The sequence below is a fragment of the Seriola dumerili genome, unplaced genomic scaffold, assembly GCF_002260705.1.
Source record: "Seriola dumerili isolate Sdu_G_001 unplaced genomic scaffold, Sdu_1.0 BDQW01000122.1, whole genome shotgun sequence".
Lineage (NCBI taxonomy): Eukaryota > Metazoa > Chordata > Actinopteri > Carangiformes > Carangidae > Seriola > Seriola dumerili.
In genome coordinates, this window is record NW_019174377.1 from 722,711 (window position 1) to 743,318 (window position 20,608).

The 20,608-nt window shown below is 42.5% G+C and overlaps 2 protein-coding genes across 3 annotated transcripts; both read right to left on the bottom strand.

The window, feature by feature from the left end:
• Window positions 1-1,359: 1,359 nt before the first annotated feature.
• On the bottom strand, window positions 1,360-16,323 carry baz1b (bromodomain adjacent to zinc finger domain 1B). 2 transcript variants are annotated; one of them, XM_022748455.1, is made up of 21 exons: window positions 15,571-16,323; window positions 14,083-14,199; window positions 12,960-13,104; window positions 12,304-12,496; window positions 11,732-11,853; window positions 11,279-11,476; window positions 11,002-11,190; window positions 9,565-10,855; window positions 9,119-9,280; window positions 8,777-8,915; window positions 8,515-8,672; window positions 8,202-8,316; window positions 7,977-8,075; window positions 7,540-7,717; window positions 7,215-7,400; window positions 6,893-7,040; window positions 6,048-6,195; window positions 5,708-5,823; window positions 4,801-4,937; window positions 4,533-4,639; window positions 1,360-4,140 (listed from the first exon to the last, which is right to left on the bottom strand). In XM_022748455.1, the coding sequence occupies exons 1-21, from the start codon at window positions 15,687-15,689 to the stop codon at window positions 3,414-3,416; spliced, it is 4,794 nt and encodes a 1,597-aa protein (XP_022604176.1). In that variant the 5' UTR covers window positions 15,690-16,323; the 3' UTR covers window positions 1,360-3,413. The 2 variants fall into 2 exon arrangements, with proteins under 2 accessions (XP_022604176.1, XP_022604175.1); XM_022748454.1 differs by having other exon boundaries at window positions 9,565-10,885.
• Window positions 16,324-17,075: 752 nt separating this feature from the next.
• On the bottom strand, window positions 17,076-19,508 carry bcl7b (BCL tumor suppressor 7B). The gene is made up of 6 exons (XM_022748475.1): window positions 19,358-19,508; window positions 18,803-18,878; window positions 18,502-18,589; window positions 18,219-18,377; window positions 17,914-18,017; window positions 17,076-17,763 (listed from the first exon to the last, which is right to left on the bottom strand). The coding sequence occupies exons 1-6, from the start codon at window positions 19,468-19,470 to the stop codon at window positions 17,692-17,694; spliced, it is 612 nt and encodes a 203-aa protein (XP_022604196.1). The 5' UTR covers window positions 19,471-19,508; the 3' UTR covers window positions 17,076-17,691.
• Window positions 19,509-20,608: the final 1,100 nt, after the last annotated feature.

The window sequence follows — 20,608 nt, forward strand, 5'->3', positions numbered from 1 at the left end:
AGAGTTCATTAGAAGTTCATTCAAATCACACAAAGTTCTTTTAGGTATACAGCAATGTTCAGTTGGGTTGGGCTCCATTACCCAAAACAGTCAGTTACCAAAACTGGCTATCACAGTGATCCAGTCAGCATTTAGCTTCAACATCAACAAAACGTTCAAAAAGCTGTGATTTCTCTCCAACACTTTGGGGCTTGTAACTCTTCTTCTTTTTTGGCAGAAAATACTACAGTTACAAAGATCTCATGGTAAACAGACACAGTAGACTTTTTTTTTAATATAGAGGCTATAAGCAATGAAAGGCAGGTAAAAATTAGTTTTTAATTTTTATACTGAGAATAATTTGTTGTAGAGGTCAATAAAGAGTACCATAGTGAAACATCATTTTAGGTTTATTATAGCTGAATTCAGCTGCTGCCATGTTTGAACTGTCATTAATGAAGTGCTATGTTTCCACTGACTTTTCACATCTCTGACCTTTACTCTGATCCATCTTAGCTTCTACACCTGTTGCCAAATTACAGATGGCTCACAGGCTGTCAGCACCTCACTGCTAGATATTTCAGAAGATCTCACTGTCCTCCTTGCACTCTCCTCTGCTCCATACATCACAACCTCACACTTCATTTTGTGTTTTTGTTAGTTGGTGGGGATCATTGCTGCAGCCAGCTACCTGTTCAGGCACATTTTGTGGAGCTCCCTATGAAAGTGACTTGAATCACTGAGTCCAGCAAAATTATTATTTTGGTCCATAAACAAACTTAGAAACCACATTCAATGACAGTCTAGACACTTTAATGACCTTGGATACATATCTGGAGCCTCGTGTCCACAGCTTTCTACTGGCCAAACTGAAATTGGTCTTTATTTCCTTGCAGTCTAATGAAATCATGCTGTTGTCTACAGATGTCGATGACCACCTTACAGTCAGACAAAAAGAAAGTTGGGTCAGTTCTGAGTCCAGGTTGTGTAATTGCATTGAAACTAACTAAGCTTCATATTTTCCACAAAATGTTTTCATGGAACAGTCTCAGTCCAAGTTGCCCATCTTTCTCTGTGAATAATGAAACCATTTATCTTCTGTAATGACAGTTTTGGCTTCAACACACCGTATTTGCAACTAATTTGGCTTCTAGGTGAAGATGCAGATGTTTCTGAGAAAAGAGTCCACACCAGAGGGAAAAGACAACCGTTTGATATTTTATTAAAAAGTAAAATTAGACATCAGTTGGTGGTCACGGCTAACCCGTTTTGCTCCCTGTTCATCGTTTTATAACAAGGTTTACAGATGGCAGTGATGTCTGTCAGTCTGACCTGGGGATGCTCATCAGCTCAACACAAATAAAACAGGGAGAACTACGGTCTTCGTCCATAGCCTTTATTGGAAATTCTTTACATGTAAATCCTCCGAACCTGCCCAAACCCAACTTTAGAGACTATAAATATATATATAAAAAAGGAAGTGTAAAAGACTTTTGCAGTTCCTCCAAGAATAAAGAAAGCATTTACAGTCAGGTCTCATTTTGAGAGGGGCAGTCACCTTTTGCTTCATGTCAGGAACAAAGCCGAATTGAAACAAAAATAATGAAGGGGGGTGGCGGGTAAAAAAAACAAAAAACAATCAGTGGCCAAATGAAATCAGTAAAGTCTTGATGATAACAGCACTAGAAAAACAGGAGAACAACACAGCACAGTACAGACAGAAGAGGGCAAACCAACCACTGCCTTATCAGTATGTATATATGTATATATACACCTCGATACAAATTAGAGAAACTGCTGCACATTCAAAAAAGTTTTCATTTAAATGTTTTGTCTGATTCAAAATGAAAACAATTTGCTGCAGCAGTTTTCCTGCCCCCTGTTTAGAAGTTACTACAAAAGTCAAAATATACCAGCACTATGGAGCTCCCCTGCTTTAATGGACAGTGAGAGCACAAACCTGTGGCAGTCAGGTGTTATAGCAGTCCAGCAAACACAGCAGTATCACTGTATTACTTGGAAAATGCTGGGACAAAGAGCAGGAAGAGAGCACCACCTGGTGACTGAACCAGGACATGCTGGGAAACCTTCATTTACCTTGTTGCTTTAAGCCACACCGTTTGTGTCACCAATTCCACATTAAGGAATGACAGGGGACATTAGGGGTTTGTTACAAAATGTACAAGCAAGTGATGGTTTCTGCTGCGACAATGAAAACTACAATAACTCTGACATGTTCTCTGTATTGACTACGAGAGCCCTGGTTAAACCTTGCAATTTATTGGATGTGAATAAGATCATCAAGTTATCATTTACAATACCAAATAAAATGTGCAAAAAATATCAAATATTCAAAAATGCCCGTTTTTTTCTTTTTTTAACAAACATCACATTTGTTGTTTTAAACACTGTTTACAAATGTTTATGCACAAAATTCAATAAAGTATGGTCCTGCAGCTGCTGGCATAGTAGGCGCACTTTACACAGGAGTGCAAACTGACGGAGCATTGAGGTACCGGTTCTTTTTAAAGTGGCAGGGCACTACAGAGGAGGAAAGGCTGGCCAGCTCTACGCACCAAGAATGAGACTCGAAGCTTGGCACCGAGAGCTGAGATGATTTTTTTTTTTTTTTTTTTCTTTTCTTCTTGCATTAAAATGATGTGACTACATGTGTGATCTGCAGTCTCGACTCGACTTTTCACAAGAAATCTGAACCTGGGCTGGAAAACAACTACTACAACTAGTAAAATCCTATCGTGTTTATCTATAGACTTGCATTTGACCAAAGATAATCTTGGTGGCAAGATGCTTAGTAGTAAGAGCGATTTACAGGTGACAGAAAAATTCATAATCAGCCATCAGTGCTGTTTCTAAGCCAAGAAAGAGGGTTTCAGCTACATTGACACCATCTCTTTAAGAAGTACTGTTAGTCAGTGAAAACATGATGACTTGTAACAGAGATGTGAGTGGGACAAACATTTTACAGCTGGACTACTATCCTGAAAAACCCCAGTAAAGTGATGGCTGGACTATGAATGAGGACATATATCTGATTACGATGTACTGGTGCATGGGGAGAGCAAAGGTAAAAAACAAAGCAATGTATGTAAGGTTGTCAACTTGGAACTGAAATTCAAATCAAAGAGTCTTAAGAGCTATGAGGACCTCTCCATTACCTCTTTTCTTGGTTGGAAAAAAAGCATCACCAATATTAAACATGTTACAAATATAAATCAGTTTTGTCGTTTTTCAAAATATGAACATAAATTCAATAAAACAAAAAGAGTCCTTCTGAGGATTGAGCCCCGCTGGCTGTGGGAGGAGATGGAGGGGTCTCGAGCTTTTTTTTTTTCTTTTTTTTTTTTCTTAAAGGAGCGGGACAAAAATTTTTTAAAGCAAAGAGACGACAAAAACAACAAAAAGCACCCTGGACTTCATGAGCGTTTCTGCCTCTTGGAATGTCGCTGCTGGCTGGACCGGTCATCGTCGCTGCTCGCCCCCCCTGCGTCACCCCGGCCCCCCCGCTGACGAGTTCTCCGTGTGTCCCGCTCACCATCGCTATCCGGCTCCCTGTAATCTTTCCTGCCTGAGGTGGCAGAGGTCCGCTTACTTCTCCTCCTGCCATCATCATCACCCTCCTCCTCATCCTCCTCCTCGTCATCCCCCTCCTCCTCTTCTTCCTCGCTCTCGCTCTCCTCATCCCTCCGTCCTCGACAATTTCTGCTTTTCTTACTGTTTGATTTGCCATTCTGCATCTTCTTCTTCGGCTCCTCTTCCTGCTCTTCATCCTCCTCCTCCTCCTCCTCCTGCTCCTCCTCCTCCTCTGCCTCCTCATCATCTTCTTCTTCCTCGTCTTCCTCAGATGTTGCTGGGGCTCGGCTGACTCGTTTGCGTGAACGCCGGCGGAGGTAGCTGAGGCCAGGCAGCAGCTTTTGGAGCAGCTCGGTGAAGGTCTGCTCCGTCTTGACCATACAGGAGAGCACGGTGCTGCCCTGCTGGTTATACTCCTCTGCGTTGGAGAAGACCAGCTTGATGTCTTCCAGGAAGTCCTGGGCGTGACGATACGAACCCTGGCTGAACTTTCCCAGCATCGTCTGGAAATCCATGGGCTGAGAGATGATGTCCAAGTAGTCCTCTGCTTCCTCGGCGGACACGGGCTCCCTGAAAAAGGGGCAGAGCATGAGCTGAGGGCCACGTGAGACTCAACGCTAAGGATCAGATCAATTCATGATGTCTAAACTTTGTCAGTCATTCCGGTAGCAGGTCATGTCAATGTACAACAACTAAAACAAAAGATTATAATCCAATTCAACGTATTTACAACGTGTTTGGGCTCATTATGGTCAGTGCACTGCCTAGAAGGAAGTGTTGCCTGAGAAGCTCTGGGCTTGGACATACCAGGGATGAATTAGACACATGTTGTTTGAAGAGGTTCAGTTATTACAGTTAGTGTAAACTACTCCAAACAATGTGTGGTTGTTCAAGAGTCAGCATACTCACTACACTGAATACTGATTTTCTTTTCACGCATGCAGATTATGCTCGCTGCTCACCTGAAAGGCCAGCTGTAGCGGAATTTCATCAGTTTCTTGAGGATTTCCTCACACCTCTCCAGTTCCAGCGCCTGCCTGCGCACTCCTGACTGGGAACTCTGTCGCACCTGCAGGAACCGCACACACAGGCAACAATCAGAAAAAAGCAATAATACAAAACTGATTTATTCTATGTTCGCAATGCAAATTTTCAAATGTCTGCAGGTTTGTGAAATACAAATGAACTCCTGCCATCATGTTTCCTACTTCAATCCTTATGGTTTCTTACCAGGTCATCAATGTCTGCAGGGCTGTTGGGGCCGGCCCTCTGTTTGCTGCTCTGACTACTAGACGACTGCTTCTTGGATTTACTTTTTGAACTTTTCTGCCGTGATGAAGTCTGCTTATTTTTCTTCCTTGATCTCACTGTAGAGAAACAAGAAAAATAAATAGAAATTAACATCATGGATATGCTGCAGTTCTGCTTCTGGAATCTAAAATATCAAGTTAATGTTTAATTTGTCAGTGAACCAAACCGATCCCAGGCCACCATGGACTTGAGCCCTAGACTGTCAGTGGATTATCACACAGTCTGAGAACCATAATCTGTTCATAGGTGCACTGCCATCTTCCCTTTGACTATTAGGCATCAATGCGCTAAACTTCTTAATCGTTGACCTTGACATGCAGGCCTGAACTGACAGACAGGGATCATCCTGCCACATACTCTGAGTGAAGCCAGAGTGAGACACAGCTTCAAAGGAAGATCCAGACCTGAGCTGTGCTACATGACAACACACAGACAATAGAGACAGGGGCTGAAATTCCCCATCAGCATTCCTCTCATTCCCAAAACTTCAGCCCCAAGGACCAGCATTTTTCAAATGATCTGTGATATATCTCTTTGGACATCCCTTTTATTCAATTCAATTTATTTTTTTATTTTGTGCCATAGTGTTTAACAGAAAAATGTCATCTATTAATGGCACAAGGATTCCGGTTTTGAGTAGGTACATATAAAATGTCAATGATCACCTGGACAGACTGGAATATTTAGTCATATTCATCACCATCTTTTAACTGATGTACTCAGGGAAATGTGTGACATGAGTGTTAGGGTTAGGTTAAAGCCCTTGTGATCACCGAGTTGAGACAATATTGCGAAACTTGGATGTAATTTCCTCTTTGATACTCACATCTGTGCCTAGTGATTTTGTAGTCGCTGTCGTCCTCATCGTCCTCATCTACTTCAGACTCCTCCTCTTCAGACTCCTCCTCATCCTCTTCTTCCTCTGTGTCTTGGTTATAGTTCCTGCAACGGAGAGGTTACCACAGCTCTATTCGTTTTTGCAATCATTTTGTATGGAGTTCAGTGTTTTGAGCGCAGCACTGGTTACAATGACAGTAGCCTGGCTTTTGTGATGTCTGAAGTTTCTCATCAGAAAAAGGAGATGAAGCTAGCTAGTTGAGTCAGGACACGGATTAAAATGGTGCTTTAAGATGGGACAACTCAAACAGTGTTGGGCGGACAGTTACCTTGACCGGGAGCCACGTCTGGCCACAGTGGGCTGGCAGGCAGGACACAGCCACTCTCCGTGAGGGATGCGGTACAGGGCCGGTCGCAGACAGAACAGGTGGAAGGCCTTGTTACACTCATCACAGAGGATAAGTTTCTCATCGTCACCTGGAAGACGTCAGTATAAATCATTAGACTGAGCTCAAGGTTTTTTTTTATCCATTTCACCTAATATTTACTAAGTATTCCTACATTTTCGTCTTTCGGTCTTACTTGTCCTCATCTTCCTTGTTTGTCTCTGTTGCTGTGCAAGTAACTAAGTTCTTATTGTCATCTTATCACTACAGGTTCACCTGTTGTCCTGCGGAGCTGCCGGCTCTGTATGTAGACCTGCCTGACACTACTTGTCTGTTCTGCTTTGAGCCTGCTGCTGATGCTGCCCTGTCTGGATCTGGGCCTAGACTCCATCAGCTGCAGCACAGATGGGCTCTGCCTGAGCACTAGACAGGGAGCACAAGGCTGGTTGGGTAGTGTAGCACTGCCTCAGTCAAACAGGACTGACTGACTGACTATGTAAATCAGTAAATTGGTTAGAAAAGACATCAGATAGTTGTATTGACTGTTTCAGTAGGGAAAAAAAAGAAACAAAAACCCAGTGGACAAGGGTTACTCTGGTTCGGTTGTGGTCTCTGAGGTACTCTTACCCATCCTGTTACAGGTTTTTGAACTTGTAATTGTAGTCAAAAATACGGAAAGCTATGTGACAACAACTATGTACATAATGGCATCTTTCAATAACTTGTTTGGTGCAGGTATTCTTTAAAATTTCTGACTTTAAGAGACAGCAGTTGAAATCAGTCCTTACCTTTCCTGCGACAGACTTTGCAGCGAGCGTTCTCAGCAGACATGTCCCACTTTATGCAAGCGTCCAACATTCCCAGCAGTACATGCATGCGGGAAAAGGTCTGGGCCTCTCTGATAGCTGTCTTCCACTTCTCTACTGCTGTAGCTACCTAAGAGGAAAAGTTCAACATAGCACTGTGCTTAACAACATGACGACATTAATGCAGTTGCTGTGGTTAATAACTGCAAACGTGCATGACTAAAATCCTTACTTTAACAGCAGTCAATGACTTTTTGTCATTTGTCACAAGTTAAAACCGAACACGAACAACTCTCTTTCTTACCCTCGCCTCCTCTGCCAGTCTCTTCTCCTCATCCACCTCTTCAGCCTTGCTGCTTTCTTCGCCTCCATGCTTTTTCTTCTTTTTCTGTTTAGGTGCCATGAATCCCTGCAGGAACTTCTTGATTACACAGGCCTGAATGGTGATGATGCACTCGCCAAAGTCTTTCAAGCTCTGCGTGTCTTTCAACTGTGTACAGACGATGACACAAGTTCAAGATTCACACACTGACAAAGATGCTGAGCACACGCCAAGTATTGATTGACCATCATAGACAACATACATTTCTCATTCTTCAGTGCACATAATAGTTAAACAAACTAATCACCCGATCTTCGATGTCCATGTTGTCATCCAGGTATCCCAGGCCTCCCTTCTGGAGCCGTGAAGCCACCTCCTGAATGTCACTGCACAGATATTTGAGCAGCTCTGTGTAGCCATCACAAGTCCTGAGGCCTAGTCTGGCCTTACGTGTCAGATGGATGGAGTGGACGATGTCCTGATACCTAAACAGGGAAAGAAGAGCTTTGTATTTAGCTTTACATTTACTTTACATTGAAGTTTGTCTTCTCTGTAAAGGAAACACTGCGCTGTTCTTCTGGTCAACCTGGTTCAGTATCAAAAAAGATTTTTTAAGTAACCTGCATTATCCATATCTACAACTTTGCTGCTACTGTTTTTTTACTGAATTTTGTAACCTCCCAACAATAGATCCCTGAAAGTCAGGAATGCAACGTATAAGAAGTGCAGTGAAAATGCATTTACCTGCTTTGTATCTTCGCCTTCAGTTCACTCTCTCTGACCCCCTGAGGGTGAAGACCTTCCACCAGTTCTTCCAGGTCAGCTGGGTTGTCACATATGAACCTGGATCAAAAAGGCAGAAAATCTTTTATATGGAGACGACAGTGTCAAAAGGAAAAAAAGGGTGAAATCATTCAAATGAAAGAGAATACAGAAAAAGAAAGAGAAAGAAAGAGGCACAGCTCTTACCAGAGGTTCTGTCCCTGTTTGGGAGCAGTGGTTTCTATACAGACGTCTGCTGCTGCTCCCTGCTGGGCTGCTTCACTAATAGCACCATCTATGCTACCGTCATCCTTTTCAGCTCCTACAACACAACAGTTCATCATGTCAAAAATTATAATACATACATTTCTACGACTGCAAAGCAGAAAAAAATAATCTAACAAAACATAAAAAAGACACAGGTTGCAGAACTTTTGATGTCAGTACGAATATTGATAGAAAAAAAAATGAAATTTTTAACAAACATTTAGACAATTTGATAACAACTTAAATACTGTACCTTGTGAGTCATGAGCAGCAGCTGACTCACCATCCTCCTCCTCTTCAGGCTCAGCTGGTTTTTCTTCAGGTGGAGGGGTGAAGCTGTAGTCGATGCTTTCATGCACCCAGCCTTTCTCAATATACAGACCAGGAACCACATCGGAGAAAAGCCAGTATCTGAACAAACACATCCAGCAAACATGGTTATAATTTACTGAAGTCATTAAAAGGGTTTCCATTTATCTGTAAATAATCAATCACTGTTTGTGTGCAGCACTCACCTGTTATGATTTCTGTCTGTACCCAGCGGGGTCCTGCGCATGACAAGTCTGGCTTTGGTTATCCCGTCCTGGAAGGCCCTCTCTGCAGCAGCCCTCTGTTTACGCATCCGCTCTTCTTCAGCCTCTTTCTCCATACGCTCTGCATCACAATGTATTAAATGATAATCTGTCTGGCATTGCTCTCAATGAGTCACATCACTACAAGATCCCAGTGTCGGAGAAGCTGTATACGAACCGAACAAAACCAGAATTGATGTGTCTTGCACTAACCACGTTCCAAAGCTCACGTTTTGTTTTTTAAAGTCACATTTGAACTGTTCCACGCCCTGCTGTGAAGTTTACCTTTGTTCTGCCTGTCCATCTCCTCCTTCTCCTTCTTGGCCTGCATTGCCATCAGCCGCCGGCTCTTCACTGAGCTGATCATGTCCTCTGGCTCTGGCTCCTGCTCCACCTTTACTTCTTTTTTGGCCTCCTTCTTAGAACCCCCCTCTTTTTTCTTTTCACCTTTGAGACAAAAATAAATAAAGAAATAAAGAAAAAAACAATATATTAATACCAACTTGTATTTGTATGTATTTGACTAAAGACAGGCTGAAGGATTCTCTTGTCTCTTTTTTTTTTTTTTTTTTTACAAAAACTAATGATCAGAATATATTCATAATAAACCCACAGTTCAAGAAGCTTTTTGATTTTGTGAGCTTTTTAGTGGTTAAAAGAGCGAGGTCTTCTCATTAGTTTCACTGCTACATAACAACTACACGTAAAGCTCCGCGGTGATGCTCGCCTACCTTTGCCTTCCATCTCCTTCCGCCTCTTCCTCTCAGCCTTCTTGCGATCATTGACTTCTTTCAGCATAGCCAGGCGCTCCTTCCACAGCTCAGCTGACCGCTGCTGCATTTCATCAACATGGTCTTCCACTGAGTAGGTCATGAGGATGCGGTGGCACAGCGCCACCAGCAGGCTGACCTTCTCCTCGGGGCTCAGCTCAAACACCTCGATTGTCTCAAGCTTCTCCAGGAACTCACTGGTTACCACATCATCAAAGCCCCCCATGGGCCCCAAGTCCTCTGAGCCCTTGCCACTCTCCTCACCATGAGCATCGCATGGTCGCAGACACAACCGTGCCAGCTCGGACACTGAGTGCATGGTAAGGGGGATCTCAGATAAGGGCATATCCAGCTCATTGTAGCCCTCTGCCAGCTCATCCTGCAGCAGCGTTTGGAGCAGCACCACCAACACACGGTTCAGGTAGAGGAAGCCGGACCGCTCCCCGGCCAGTGCTTCCATCAGAGCCATTGCTGTGATGGGATATTGATCATCTGGCATCAACAGCCCTGCATAGCAGTGCAGGAAGTCCACAACCATGGCCACGTCACCGAACAGGGTGTTAGGCAACCCCTCAGGCATGTCTACAAGCTTGAACGTCGGCAGGGTCTTGCCACCTTCAATCTCCTGGTCCTCGTATCTACGTGATTGTTCGCGGCGGACCAGCATCTCCTTCTCGCGTCTCTCCTTGGCCTTTTCTCGCAGTTTCTCTTTGATTTCCTCACGCCGCTTCTTCATCTCTTCCTGCCTTTCCTCTTCACTCATGGCTGCCCATCGTTTCTTTTGCTCCAGAAGCTCCCAGCGTTTCTGCACCAGCTCCTTGAGCTCCTCCGGCAGACGGCCACGATCATCTGGGGATAAGGTCTTTGCAGCCTTGGAGATGAGGGAGGAGAGGGAGTTCTTTTTGTCCTCTTTGCCTTTATTCTCCTTATAATAACGAAGGAGGTGGAGAGCCATCGGGTGCAGTGGCTTCCCCAGTTTAGGTGTACCCATGCCAGTGCTACGCGCTCTCTTCTTAGGGCTCCCAGCAGAGGTGCTTTTAGCCAGATGCAGCAGAGTCATCTGCTTCATCTTCGGTGTCTTAGCACCAGCTTTACCATCCTTTTTAGAAGCTTTGAGCACATTGAGCTTCTTATCACCGCTCTTTCCAGTTTTCTTTCCTTCTTTCTTGTCGCCGGACTTTCTGCCTGATTTTGGAGTGGAGGTTGTAGAGCCTTTGCCTTCTCCTTTCTTAGGGGTTCCTGAGTTCTTAACCTTGAGTGGAGAACCATTCATTTTTATTTTCTGAAATACAGACAACATGAGCCCATTAACCAAAGCTTTGACTATTAAAAGGACTCCCCATAATCAGTATTTACTATCCTTACAAAACTTAATCATGTACATAGAAGCCTGCTCACCTGCATGTGGCCCCAGATAGTGGGACTAAGGGGCATGCCTAAAGCGTCTTTCTTCTTTTTCCTTTTCTTCTCTCCCTTCTCATTTCCTGAATCCTCTCCTGGTGTGTCAGAGGTCTTGAGCTTCTTGCTTGGTTTACCCTCTGGAGATGTCAAGCTCTTACGCTTTGTCGAGGGATTCTCTGCCAAAAACTTTAACCAAACAAAAAGAGTGTGAGCGAAGAACAAGCGACATTTTTAAATAAAGCAATATGCAGAAAAACTAACTTGAGTAAATTACCTTGTGTGGATCAAGAAGAAAGTCACTGAATTTGCTGGGAAGGTTAAACTTTTTCACCAGTTCATCCTCGACCACCCAGGGAGCACTCTCTCCCATGCCCAGCCTCAGAGCATAGTGCCTAATGAAATAGCGCATGATCTCCTTGGTTGGAGGGCGCTCTGTTCTGTAAAGACTGTCTGCAGGGACATCACTGATCACCTGGAAGAGAAGTCAGTTCAAAGGATTAAATTCACTTTCTTTCAAAAATGCAAGACCATAACAAATTATGAACCCAACGTGGCATTTTTCAGAGACTGACTGGCAAGAATACCAAAAATCATCATCAGCTGTAGCACAGAAAAACATAAGAGTAACAAACAGTCATAGGTTTCAAAAATAAAACTTAACTTTATCTGAAAGCAACACGGGAAACACATCTAAACGTTTGTTGACTGCCAGTAACGTGATACAAACCTTATCCTCGTTGATGAGCTTCACATCGTACTTGTGAGGAAGGAATTTGGGCATTACCCACTTCTTCTTCTCTTCCTTCGTGGCAGTGGGAAGTTTCCTCGGAGAACGTCGTGCTCTGTCACCTGATAGGAGGCAAAACATTGTAAGAAAAAAAGTAGGAATGCAGCTATCATGTTTTTTTTGCCACCAATACCAATCATCTATGAGTGAGATCAACCGATACGAATCATTTTCAGCATGCATTGCAGATGTCATACGGTATATCAGTCTCACACACTTTGTAAAAGGTCCACACGACTGACATGTTGTTTTGAACGCAGTCAAGGTAGGAGGCAGGACTACACAGCACACAGTGCTTCTCTCAGTCGTAGACACCAGAGTATTAACCACAGGTGATCAGTGACTAGACGCATTAATTCCAATCTACTGATCACGTATTTTTAATGAAAACCGGCCAATCAATTGGGGCATCCCTAAAAGGGGTTTTACAAAGAAAGAATAATCTATCCAAATAGCACACGAACCAACGCCTGGAAAAAAATACCATATGCGCCATTTTGATTTGTACTCACTGAGACTCTCCCTCCTGTTCTCCTCCTCTCGGGGAAGAGGCTCCTTCCTCTGGTTCTCCTGGCTTGCGTTCTCCTTGTCGCTGGATGGAGAGTCACAGGCACCTTCAAGCTTCTTCTCCCCTGTCTCGCCCTCTGGATTTTCTAGGGGGTGGATCTTCACTACCTTCACTTGCAAACTTTTGTCTTTCCCCACCTGAAGACAATACACCAACAGGAAGTTTCCAATTAAACGTCCGCTTATCCCTGCCCTTCCACTAGGATGGGTTTCAGTTAGATCTTATGCAGGTTTGTCATTTTATAAAAATGTTCTCTACTGAATTAAAGTTTTGTATGGTAATTACAGTTTTAAGACTAGATGAAAGCAACTGAAGCAAATGGCTGCTAGTGAGGCAGAACATAAATACAAAAATATATAGAATGTTTTGCTAAATGCTCAGCAATACTTTCAGGTATGCATACTTAGCTGTGAATGATGATGAAAAAAACGTTTGTATGGTCCTCTAAATATAATATTTGAAGCGAGATAGTTAACGCAACATAACACTGCTTATGTTATGAGTCTGATTTCTGTTGGGGACATCATATGATCCAAATACAAAGTTATATAACAGCCATATTTAACACACAAATTTAGAAATTTAAGAAGTTAAACTGACCAGGAAGTCACACTCTTCACCCACAGCATACTTGGTAAGGATTTCCACCCAGGCCATTTCAACCAGTTTGTCTAAAGACACTGTGTTGTGGTGGACCATCTCCAGGACCGGCTTCTCAAACCACTGGGGATACTCCTCCTGAAGCCTGCAAATGGAGCATGAGGGGCAATTGGTACAACAAATAAAAAAAGTAAATGAAAATAAAGTATAATATAGTTTTTGCATTCCTATCATTTAGTGCTGGACTTCATTACATATAAAGTGAGACGCTGTTTTTAATGTCCTGATGGCATTTAAAAACAAGCTTAGTTGTCACGTCAGACATAAATTGGATTCGATCATGGGTGTGATACACTCTATTCATGACAAGACTTCTTTCACACTGTTTGGATTTTTGGCCTGCAGCCATAACAGGGACTACAGCATTACATAACAGGACAACAAAGGGCTGAGAGTGGCCAGTAGGGGGAGTAAAGTCTCTTGGCTGATATAATTAGACAGGGCTTAAATACAGCTCAGGATCCTGAGTGACTTGAGCTCTGGGCAGCTGAGCACTGGTCTGCCCTGACTTTGCTGCGGCATCTCTTTGGGCCACATATATAGTTTAGGTCACCTTCTTCTCGCTGACTGCACAAAAACAATACTATATATTTACACCTGGTTGGTGATAGGTGAACATATGAAGATATCAGATGGAATAGTCTAATGTTTTTGTCTTTATTCTTCCCTTTGCAGATCAGGATAAGGAAGCTCTCACCAGGCCACTGCAGATTCAAGGATGACTCAATCACACACCCTCGAAATAGAATGAGAGGAGGAGCACCAGATTTATCCAATCATAGCAACGCAGCAAGCCTTGTGACCTTCACTGGGAGAGTATGGCTCTTTCATGATACCACTGAGCTTCTGTAAGAGAGGCTAATCTGCATTTTTGGGCATGTGCATCTAAATTACCAGTAAAGGTTTACACATATAAGCTTTTCTGGACATCTGAATGTGTTATGTATATGTTATGTGTATAGGCTGTGGATTGCACTGAGCTAAGAGTGCACTAACAGCTCGTTACGATGGCTGAACGGAATCATGAACATGCACACACACAAACTCTGGCTGAGATACTAACAGTTCGGTGACTTCTTGTTCCTCCTCCCATGCTTCTTTATGTGTCAACTGGCTGCTTCCAGTGCTCTTGCACGTCCAGATGCGCTCATCATACCTCTGCAAGCGTGACTCATACTCTCTGTAGTCATTTTGTCAAGGTAACTTACAATATTCACATGTAAACAGTTGCCTGTTTGGCCATTTGCTTATTCATTACCAGCAAGATATTTAAGGTCTATTGTTGACAAATGAGTGTCACTGATGTCAAAAGTTTAATAACAGGTTGGGGCAAAGCTGCACCCAGCATACACAGACAGAACTTCATAACAACTTAACAAAACTTCATCTATAGTTATACTGTGAGTGTACTAACAGGTGTAATAAAAATTCAAAACTGGGAAAGGATCAGGGATGACGCTGGGGAACACAGGAAAATGGAATTGGCTACCTAGAACGAGGAAATTAAGTTTTGGGGCGAAAGGACAATAAACACACCTCTATGAGTTTTTTGGGATGGGAGTGAAAAGTTTGACTCTAAAAAAGCCACAACAATAAAGAGAACAGCATTCCCAAGCCAAACTCTGAGTATAAAAGGGCAGTGTGGAAAGGTAGACAGAAGGCCTTTGGTTCTCTCGGCTACTCTTCACACAGTGATGATAACAGATATTAAAGTCAGATGCAAACAGTTAGCTGGATAAAATAGCTATGTCACTGCATGAATCCGAATCTACTACAACTTATACTAACTTAGGTTGCCATAAAAACATCTCGAGACTACTTTTAATACTACGTGTGTCACTTGGAGCTGTCGCAGCTAGCTTTATAATCTCGCTGACAGTTTGAACTTTCCACATAAACATCTCCTAAACGAGAAGGTACAGTCACCTGAATGTTCCACCAGGACACTATCTACCCAAAAAAAACTGTTTTAACTAAGTTACTATATGTTACTCAGCTGCTGTCCTCTCTCTTTGTAAACTCAAAAACACAAATAGACCGGTAGCTAAGGTTTGTGTGCTAACGTTAGCAGCTAGCTCCAGCCTATGAGAGCAGACGACGGGCTATTGTGACATTATGGGGAATCAAACGTTAGTAGCATGCTAGCTAACTCTGCTAGCATTAGTGGCTGAAAGCGGGGCCGTAAAAGCAGAAAGTGAAAGGAAGGCCTTTTATAGCAGCTCTGTACATTTAGCTAAGCATAAGAACGGTACCCGACAAAATCTCTTATTTTCTCGCTTCGTGAAATAGCCAGCTGTAGCGAGTTGATTAGCAAAGCGATGTGAATATTGGCTAGCAGGGCTTGTCATCCAATGTGTTGTACATGCGGGAAAACACTAAACGAGGGGAAAATGTCTGGTAATATCAAATTAGCTTCCTTAAGCCGGGTTACAACCCTGTGCATGTAACTGAGTAGACATCATTTTACCCAGGCAGACAAAGCCAACCAAACTGCATGCCGGCTGGCTCTCGCTAAGTCGAGACTGAGCATCAACACCATGTTAAAGGATACTCTTTGTTCCTGAAGGCCTCCTTGGTGTGCTCGATGATGTAGACCTCCTCTCCCGGGCCTGGTGGCTCGGCTAGCGGTTTAGCCAGAGGGTAAGGTTTCCGGCCCAAAAGCGGTGCCATTTCAAATCTTCAGATGGCACGGGTGCCAACGCTAAAATCAGATCTTCTAGAGACAATTTAGTACAATAATATACAATAAAATGTCCTTAGCATGTATCCAAGCGTCCCGAATTATCTTAGCACGGTTCACGTTACCGCCGGCAGGCCCGGCACCCAACGTGTAGCAGCTAGCTGACTAGCTAGTAGGCTGGATCGCTATCTTGTTGCAAAACAATAACAGTGCGCTTCTTGCCAACCACCTCATCGCATCCTTCTTCTCTCCTCTAGTAGTGGTGTCATGATGGTTCCACGCTATGACTTGGGTGTAAAAAAGGTTGCTGGAGTTGTCTCTCGAGACAGTTGGTAAACTTTTAGCTCCGGATGAACACGAAAGGATGCAAAACCACACCAAAATCAAACTCGCGGCAACAGCCGAAGCTCAGCTCAGCATGAGGTCTGGCGCGCTGTACAGTCCCAAGTCTGTGCAAACTAGGCCTGCTCTCGTTTAATCAGTTGTCTTCGCTGCATTTTCGTACAGTCGGAACTTCTCCCTGTCAGATAAGAGTGTAAGGAAGCGTTACGAAAAAGTAACCCTGCATCAATCAAGAGGTTAATTCCTTGTCGAAATGGCGGGAGTTTCTAGCGCACCGGCACAATTCCCTACACCCTCAGAACTCCGTTTCCCCGGCAGCAAGCGGCGTTGCACACGCGCCCCACCTCCTCCCAACGTTCATTGGCTCTCTCAGTCAAGCGCCCTCATCGAATTGGTCTGATACGCCCACTGATTGGCTGATATGCCCTGTCTATTGTCAGACTAGGACAGTCCCTTCACATAAACCACGCCCATACAGAAAACAGAATCTGGAGGTCAGCTGATGACAATACAAATCATCACAATCAGCCTTTTTGACCAAGTATGTGCATGCAAGGAATTTGACTCCTGTTTCCAGTGGTTCTCAGTGTACTTAAACACAGTACCAATAGCTGCGAGTTGGACATACAGCTAAAACAAGGACAACAAAACTGAGCAAAGATGAATAAACATCTTACTATTATGTGCAAGCCAGTGGGCAAAAATGTCAGGTGGTGCAAGGTGTGGAGAATGCAAAAAGTGCTGAAATAAATGTTAAGTGGGTAGTGTAGTAAGGTAATTCATATGCAGTAGGTGGCTATGTGCTGGTAATGCCCTGTGGACCTCTCCATGACTGATGCGGGTAATTGTTGAAAACTGATGTGCCATTCATTCCTCTTTGAATCATCACATTAACCTTCTAAATCCACTGGCTGGGCTGTATTTTGAACGGGTATGATTAAACAATAAGTTACCTTGTATTGTCCCAACTTTATATATGTAGAATGATTTTCTCAAGATATTATGGTGAATAAATTTGAACCTTGCAGCATCAATGAATTGACATGGAAAGTAGCATTTATTATGGTTTACAAAACACTTTCTGTTATAAACATGGGCAAATTATATTACAAATATTTAAAAAAGAATTAATTCTTCAATGTGATAAGCCAAAAGAAGACCCGTTTCAGAAAGGGCATCATGTTTAATACAATGATAGCACATCTAAACATCTATCTCCATAGAGCTACACATTTAGCATCTTTTCAAAATGGCCTGTAAATCTCAAAAATAAAGCAACAGAATATGGAAACATGCAAAAGTAAAGTTCAACTGCATAAAGAGTAAATAAAAAACAGTTAGTTGCCAGAAAACTGGACATTTGTAGCATGTGAATGGAAATAAACACCGCCTGCTACCACAGTGACTTGCCACACAAAGTTTGGGAAGTCGTCTCCATTCATTTCAGAAATCGCTTTAAACAGACTTTAAAGACCTTTAAAAGTGAACAAAGAGTCTGCAGTAAATACTTTTTTTTTCATTTGCTGAAATGTAATGAGTAATACCTGCGTAGCTATGTCAAGAGAACCTTACAATAATTTTGAAAGCTTAGCTAATCTGACAACTGAAGACAAGTATCATGTGCATTTTGACAAAATGATTATAAATAAGCTATCTTAGAACAGCATTTTCTCCTGTGCAAATCTTCTTTAAAGGAGGTGCTCCTGATTCATCCAGTTCCTCCTGTTAAATAAAAACAACATATGAAATATGTTATGTATGTTTTCACATGGTTAGGAACAATTCTAGTTTAAATTAACCTCAGTTTTACATCACGCAACAGACCACAGTGGTATGAATCAATCAAGGAAAATGTTTAGGGACGCCTTGAACCTGTATGTCCGGGGAACTCCGTCTGACAGTTCCTGATGAAAGAAGGTCCTCCTTGATGAGCGTAGGAGGCTCATCAGCCCCCTCCTGTCCTGAATGAACCGGCTCTGCATTCACAAGGAGCAGTGGAATTATAGCCTGATTATTGCAGCTTCGACAGTGAACAAACTCAGAGACAGCACAACACACAACTAAGTGATTTCTAAGTGTTGTTATCGTTAATTACTGTTACCACTAATCAGTTACAAGAGATTGATGGGTAAACACCCAAGTATAAGAAAAGATGATCGAAAGAGCCATCCACATACCATCCACACTCTCCTGGCCCAGCATCGGTGGCTGGGAGTCTTCAGTTCGGAGGCTGGAGGTATGTGGAGGGCTGACCTGCTGCGAGCTGGAGGTGCTGCTGCTGTTATCCATTTTAGGCTGGTAAACATCCGACAGAAAGCTCTGGTTGCTGTTTTCATCTGAAGCAAGGAGCACAGCAATTTCTTTTTTTAGTTTGGGTAGTTCTTTTGGCTTTTTGGCATATACACATCATTATACCTGCAATGGCTCTGTTATTTTATTAACAACAGCCAAAAAACTCACCAGTGAAATCCAGTAAAGAGTTTGTGTTTTCCAGGACCACATCTTTCAATCCTCTAACATCTCCACCTGTGGATTTGGTGCGATAAATCTGACAGCAGATAATCTAATGAGACTACTTATTTACAAACCCGGGGCATTCATAAAAGTCTGAAGTTATAACCAGCAACAGACATATATATGTGTATATATATACACACATATATGTATATATATATATATATATATATATATATGTGTGTGTGTGTGTGTGTGTGTGTGTAAATAAATGTATGTGTAATGTTTACATGACAGAGGACCCCACCTGCTTTGTTTCTGTTACTGGGACCCACTTGAATATGCGTAGGGATGTGTCTCCAACTGTCACCCATTTCTTCTCCCTTGGGATAAAATCAGTTTTACTAATTTTAGAGGGCAGCTCAGTTTAGCTCTAACATCACATTATCTGCTTTAATAGCATTAATCTGTAACATGACATACAGGCTCACGGTCCTCTCTGCCCACAGTAGAGATGACAGCTAATCACATATCCTATCATGCTCACTTATAGCTCTCGTTTACGTTACACGAGCTTGTAAAAATAACGAGGAAAGACCGCAGGGGGTTTATTATTTCATTAAGAAGTGATTACAGCCCGCATTACAGCGCGCGACATGTGGGGCTGTAGCCATATTGACAGCTCTCGACGGAAAAACTCAGCTAGCTCCGCCTCTTCTGTCAACCGCGGGCATTGATTGGTCAACAGGCCCGTCAATCATCTAACTTTTCCGACTGAAGTTTGTTGAGCGACGCAGCAGATATCAGCCCACGGTGTACTAACACATTTCCCTCCATATTGCCCGTCAAACAGCCTACATACCATTTGCGCACTTTCTCGATGGCTGCCAGGACCTTTTTAATGTCATCTTTAGCTCGACTTCGGGTCTCAGCGCGGCCTGATCGTCCCGACATCTTGATGCTGTTATGATTCATCTACAGATGCATCTGAAAACTTCAAGACCAAGCCCCAATCCTCCGTTACATCGGTAATCTCGCGAGATTTCCTAATCCCTAATCTGTTTTTTTTTCTTTTTTTTTTTTTTTCTTCGCTTCATCAGTATGCTCATACTGTATGTGGACATAGTGTGGAAACATTTGGCGTTATTTAATTTATTTTGTCATTATATATTTAGTTATGTCATGAATGGAAGATTCTACTCACTGTGATCTGATGTGCTGTATTTACTATACAATTAAGAAGCACTAGGCCTATTCTGTGCTACACTACACTTAAGCAATATTGTAGGCCTATTCTTTACTCAACTATGTTTATGTGACAAATGCAGTTTCTAGTTACTTTCCATAGTGCATTGCTAAAGATAAAACCAGTGGTCCCCAATCATTTTGGCTTGTGGCCCCATACGAAAAAAGCAGCACCTGGTTGTGGCCCCTTGTCATGTTTCAGACATCTGTTTGCAGTAGAACTCTCCAGTATTTCACAGGATACCAAATCCAAATAAATTAACACAGATTTGAGTTCCAGAACATAATTTTTCTTTTTTTTCCCTACTGTGTTAATTGTCTCACGAACCCCCGCCCCAGATTTACTTTGTAACACTTGGGAGGGAGCCTGACCCCAGGCTCAGAACCACTGGACTACTTAACTGTATGTAGAGTAGATAAAAAACAACTCAAACTTCAGCAGCTACAACAGTATAATGCTTCTTACGCATTGATACTTCAGTTTTAAAAATCTAGTGGCCTAAGTTGATATATTATGTGATACTAATCACAAGAGGCAATTTTCAAGAATGAATACTTTAAATTTTCAAGTGCATGTAGCTATAGTGTAGCCGAATTTTTGTCATGTGGGATTTTAAATACAAGACTTTCACTCTTAATTAAGTATATTTGCATTGTGCTTGGTGCTTTTACTTAAGTAAGGAATGTGAGTGTTTGTTCAGTAATTATTTATTTGTCTGACTGTGATTAATAGGCTATTTAATTTTATGTATACTAGAATGAAAACCTCCAACTTGGTTTTCTTTGCTATATCTTTTTTGTTTTCTTTACCACTGCATCTGCTTAGACAAAAGTTTGTGTACACTAGTATTGATTTCTGGTTCCCATG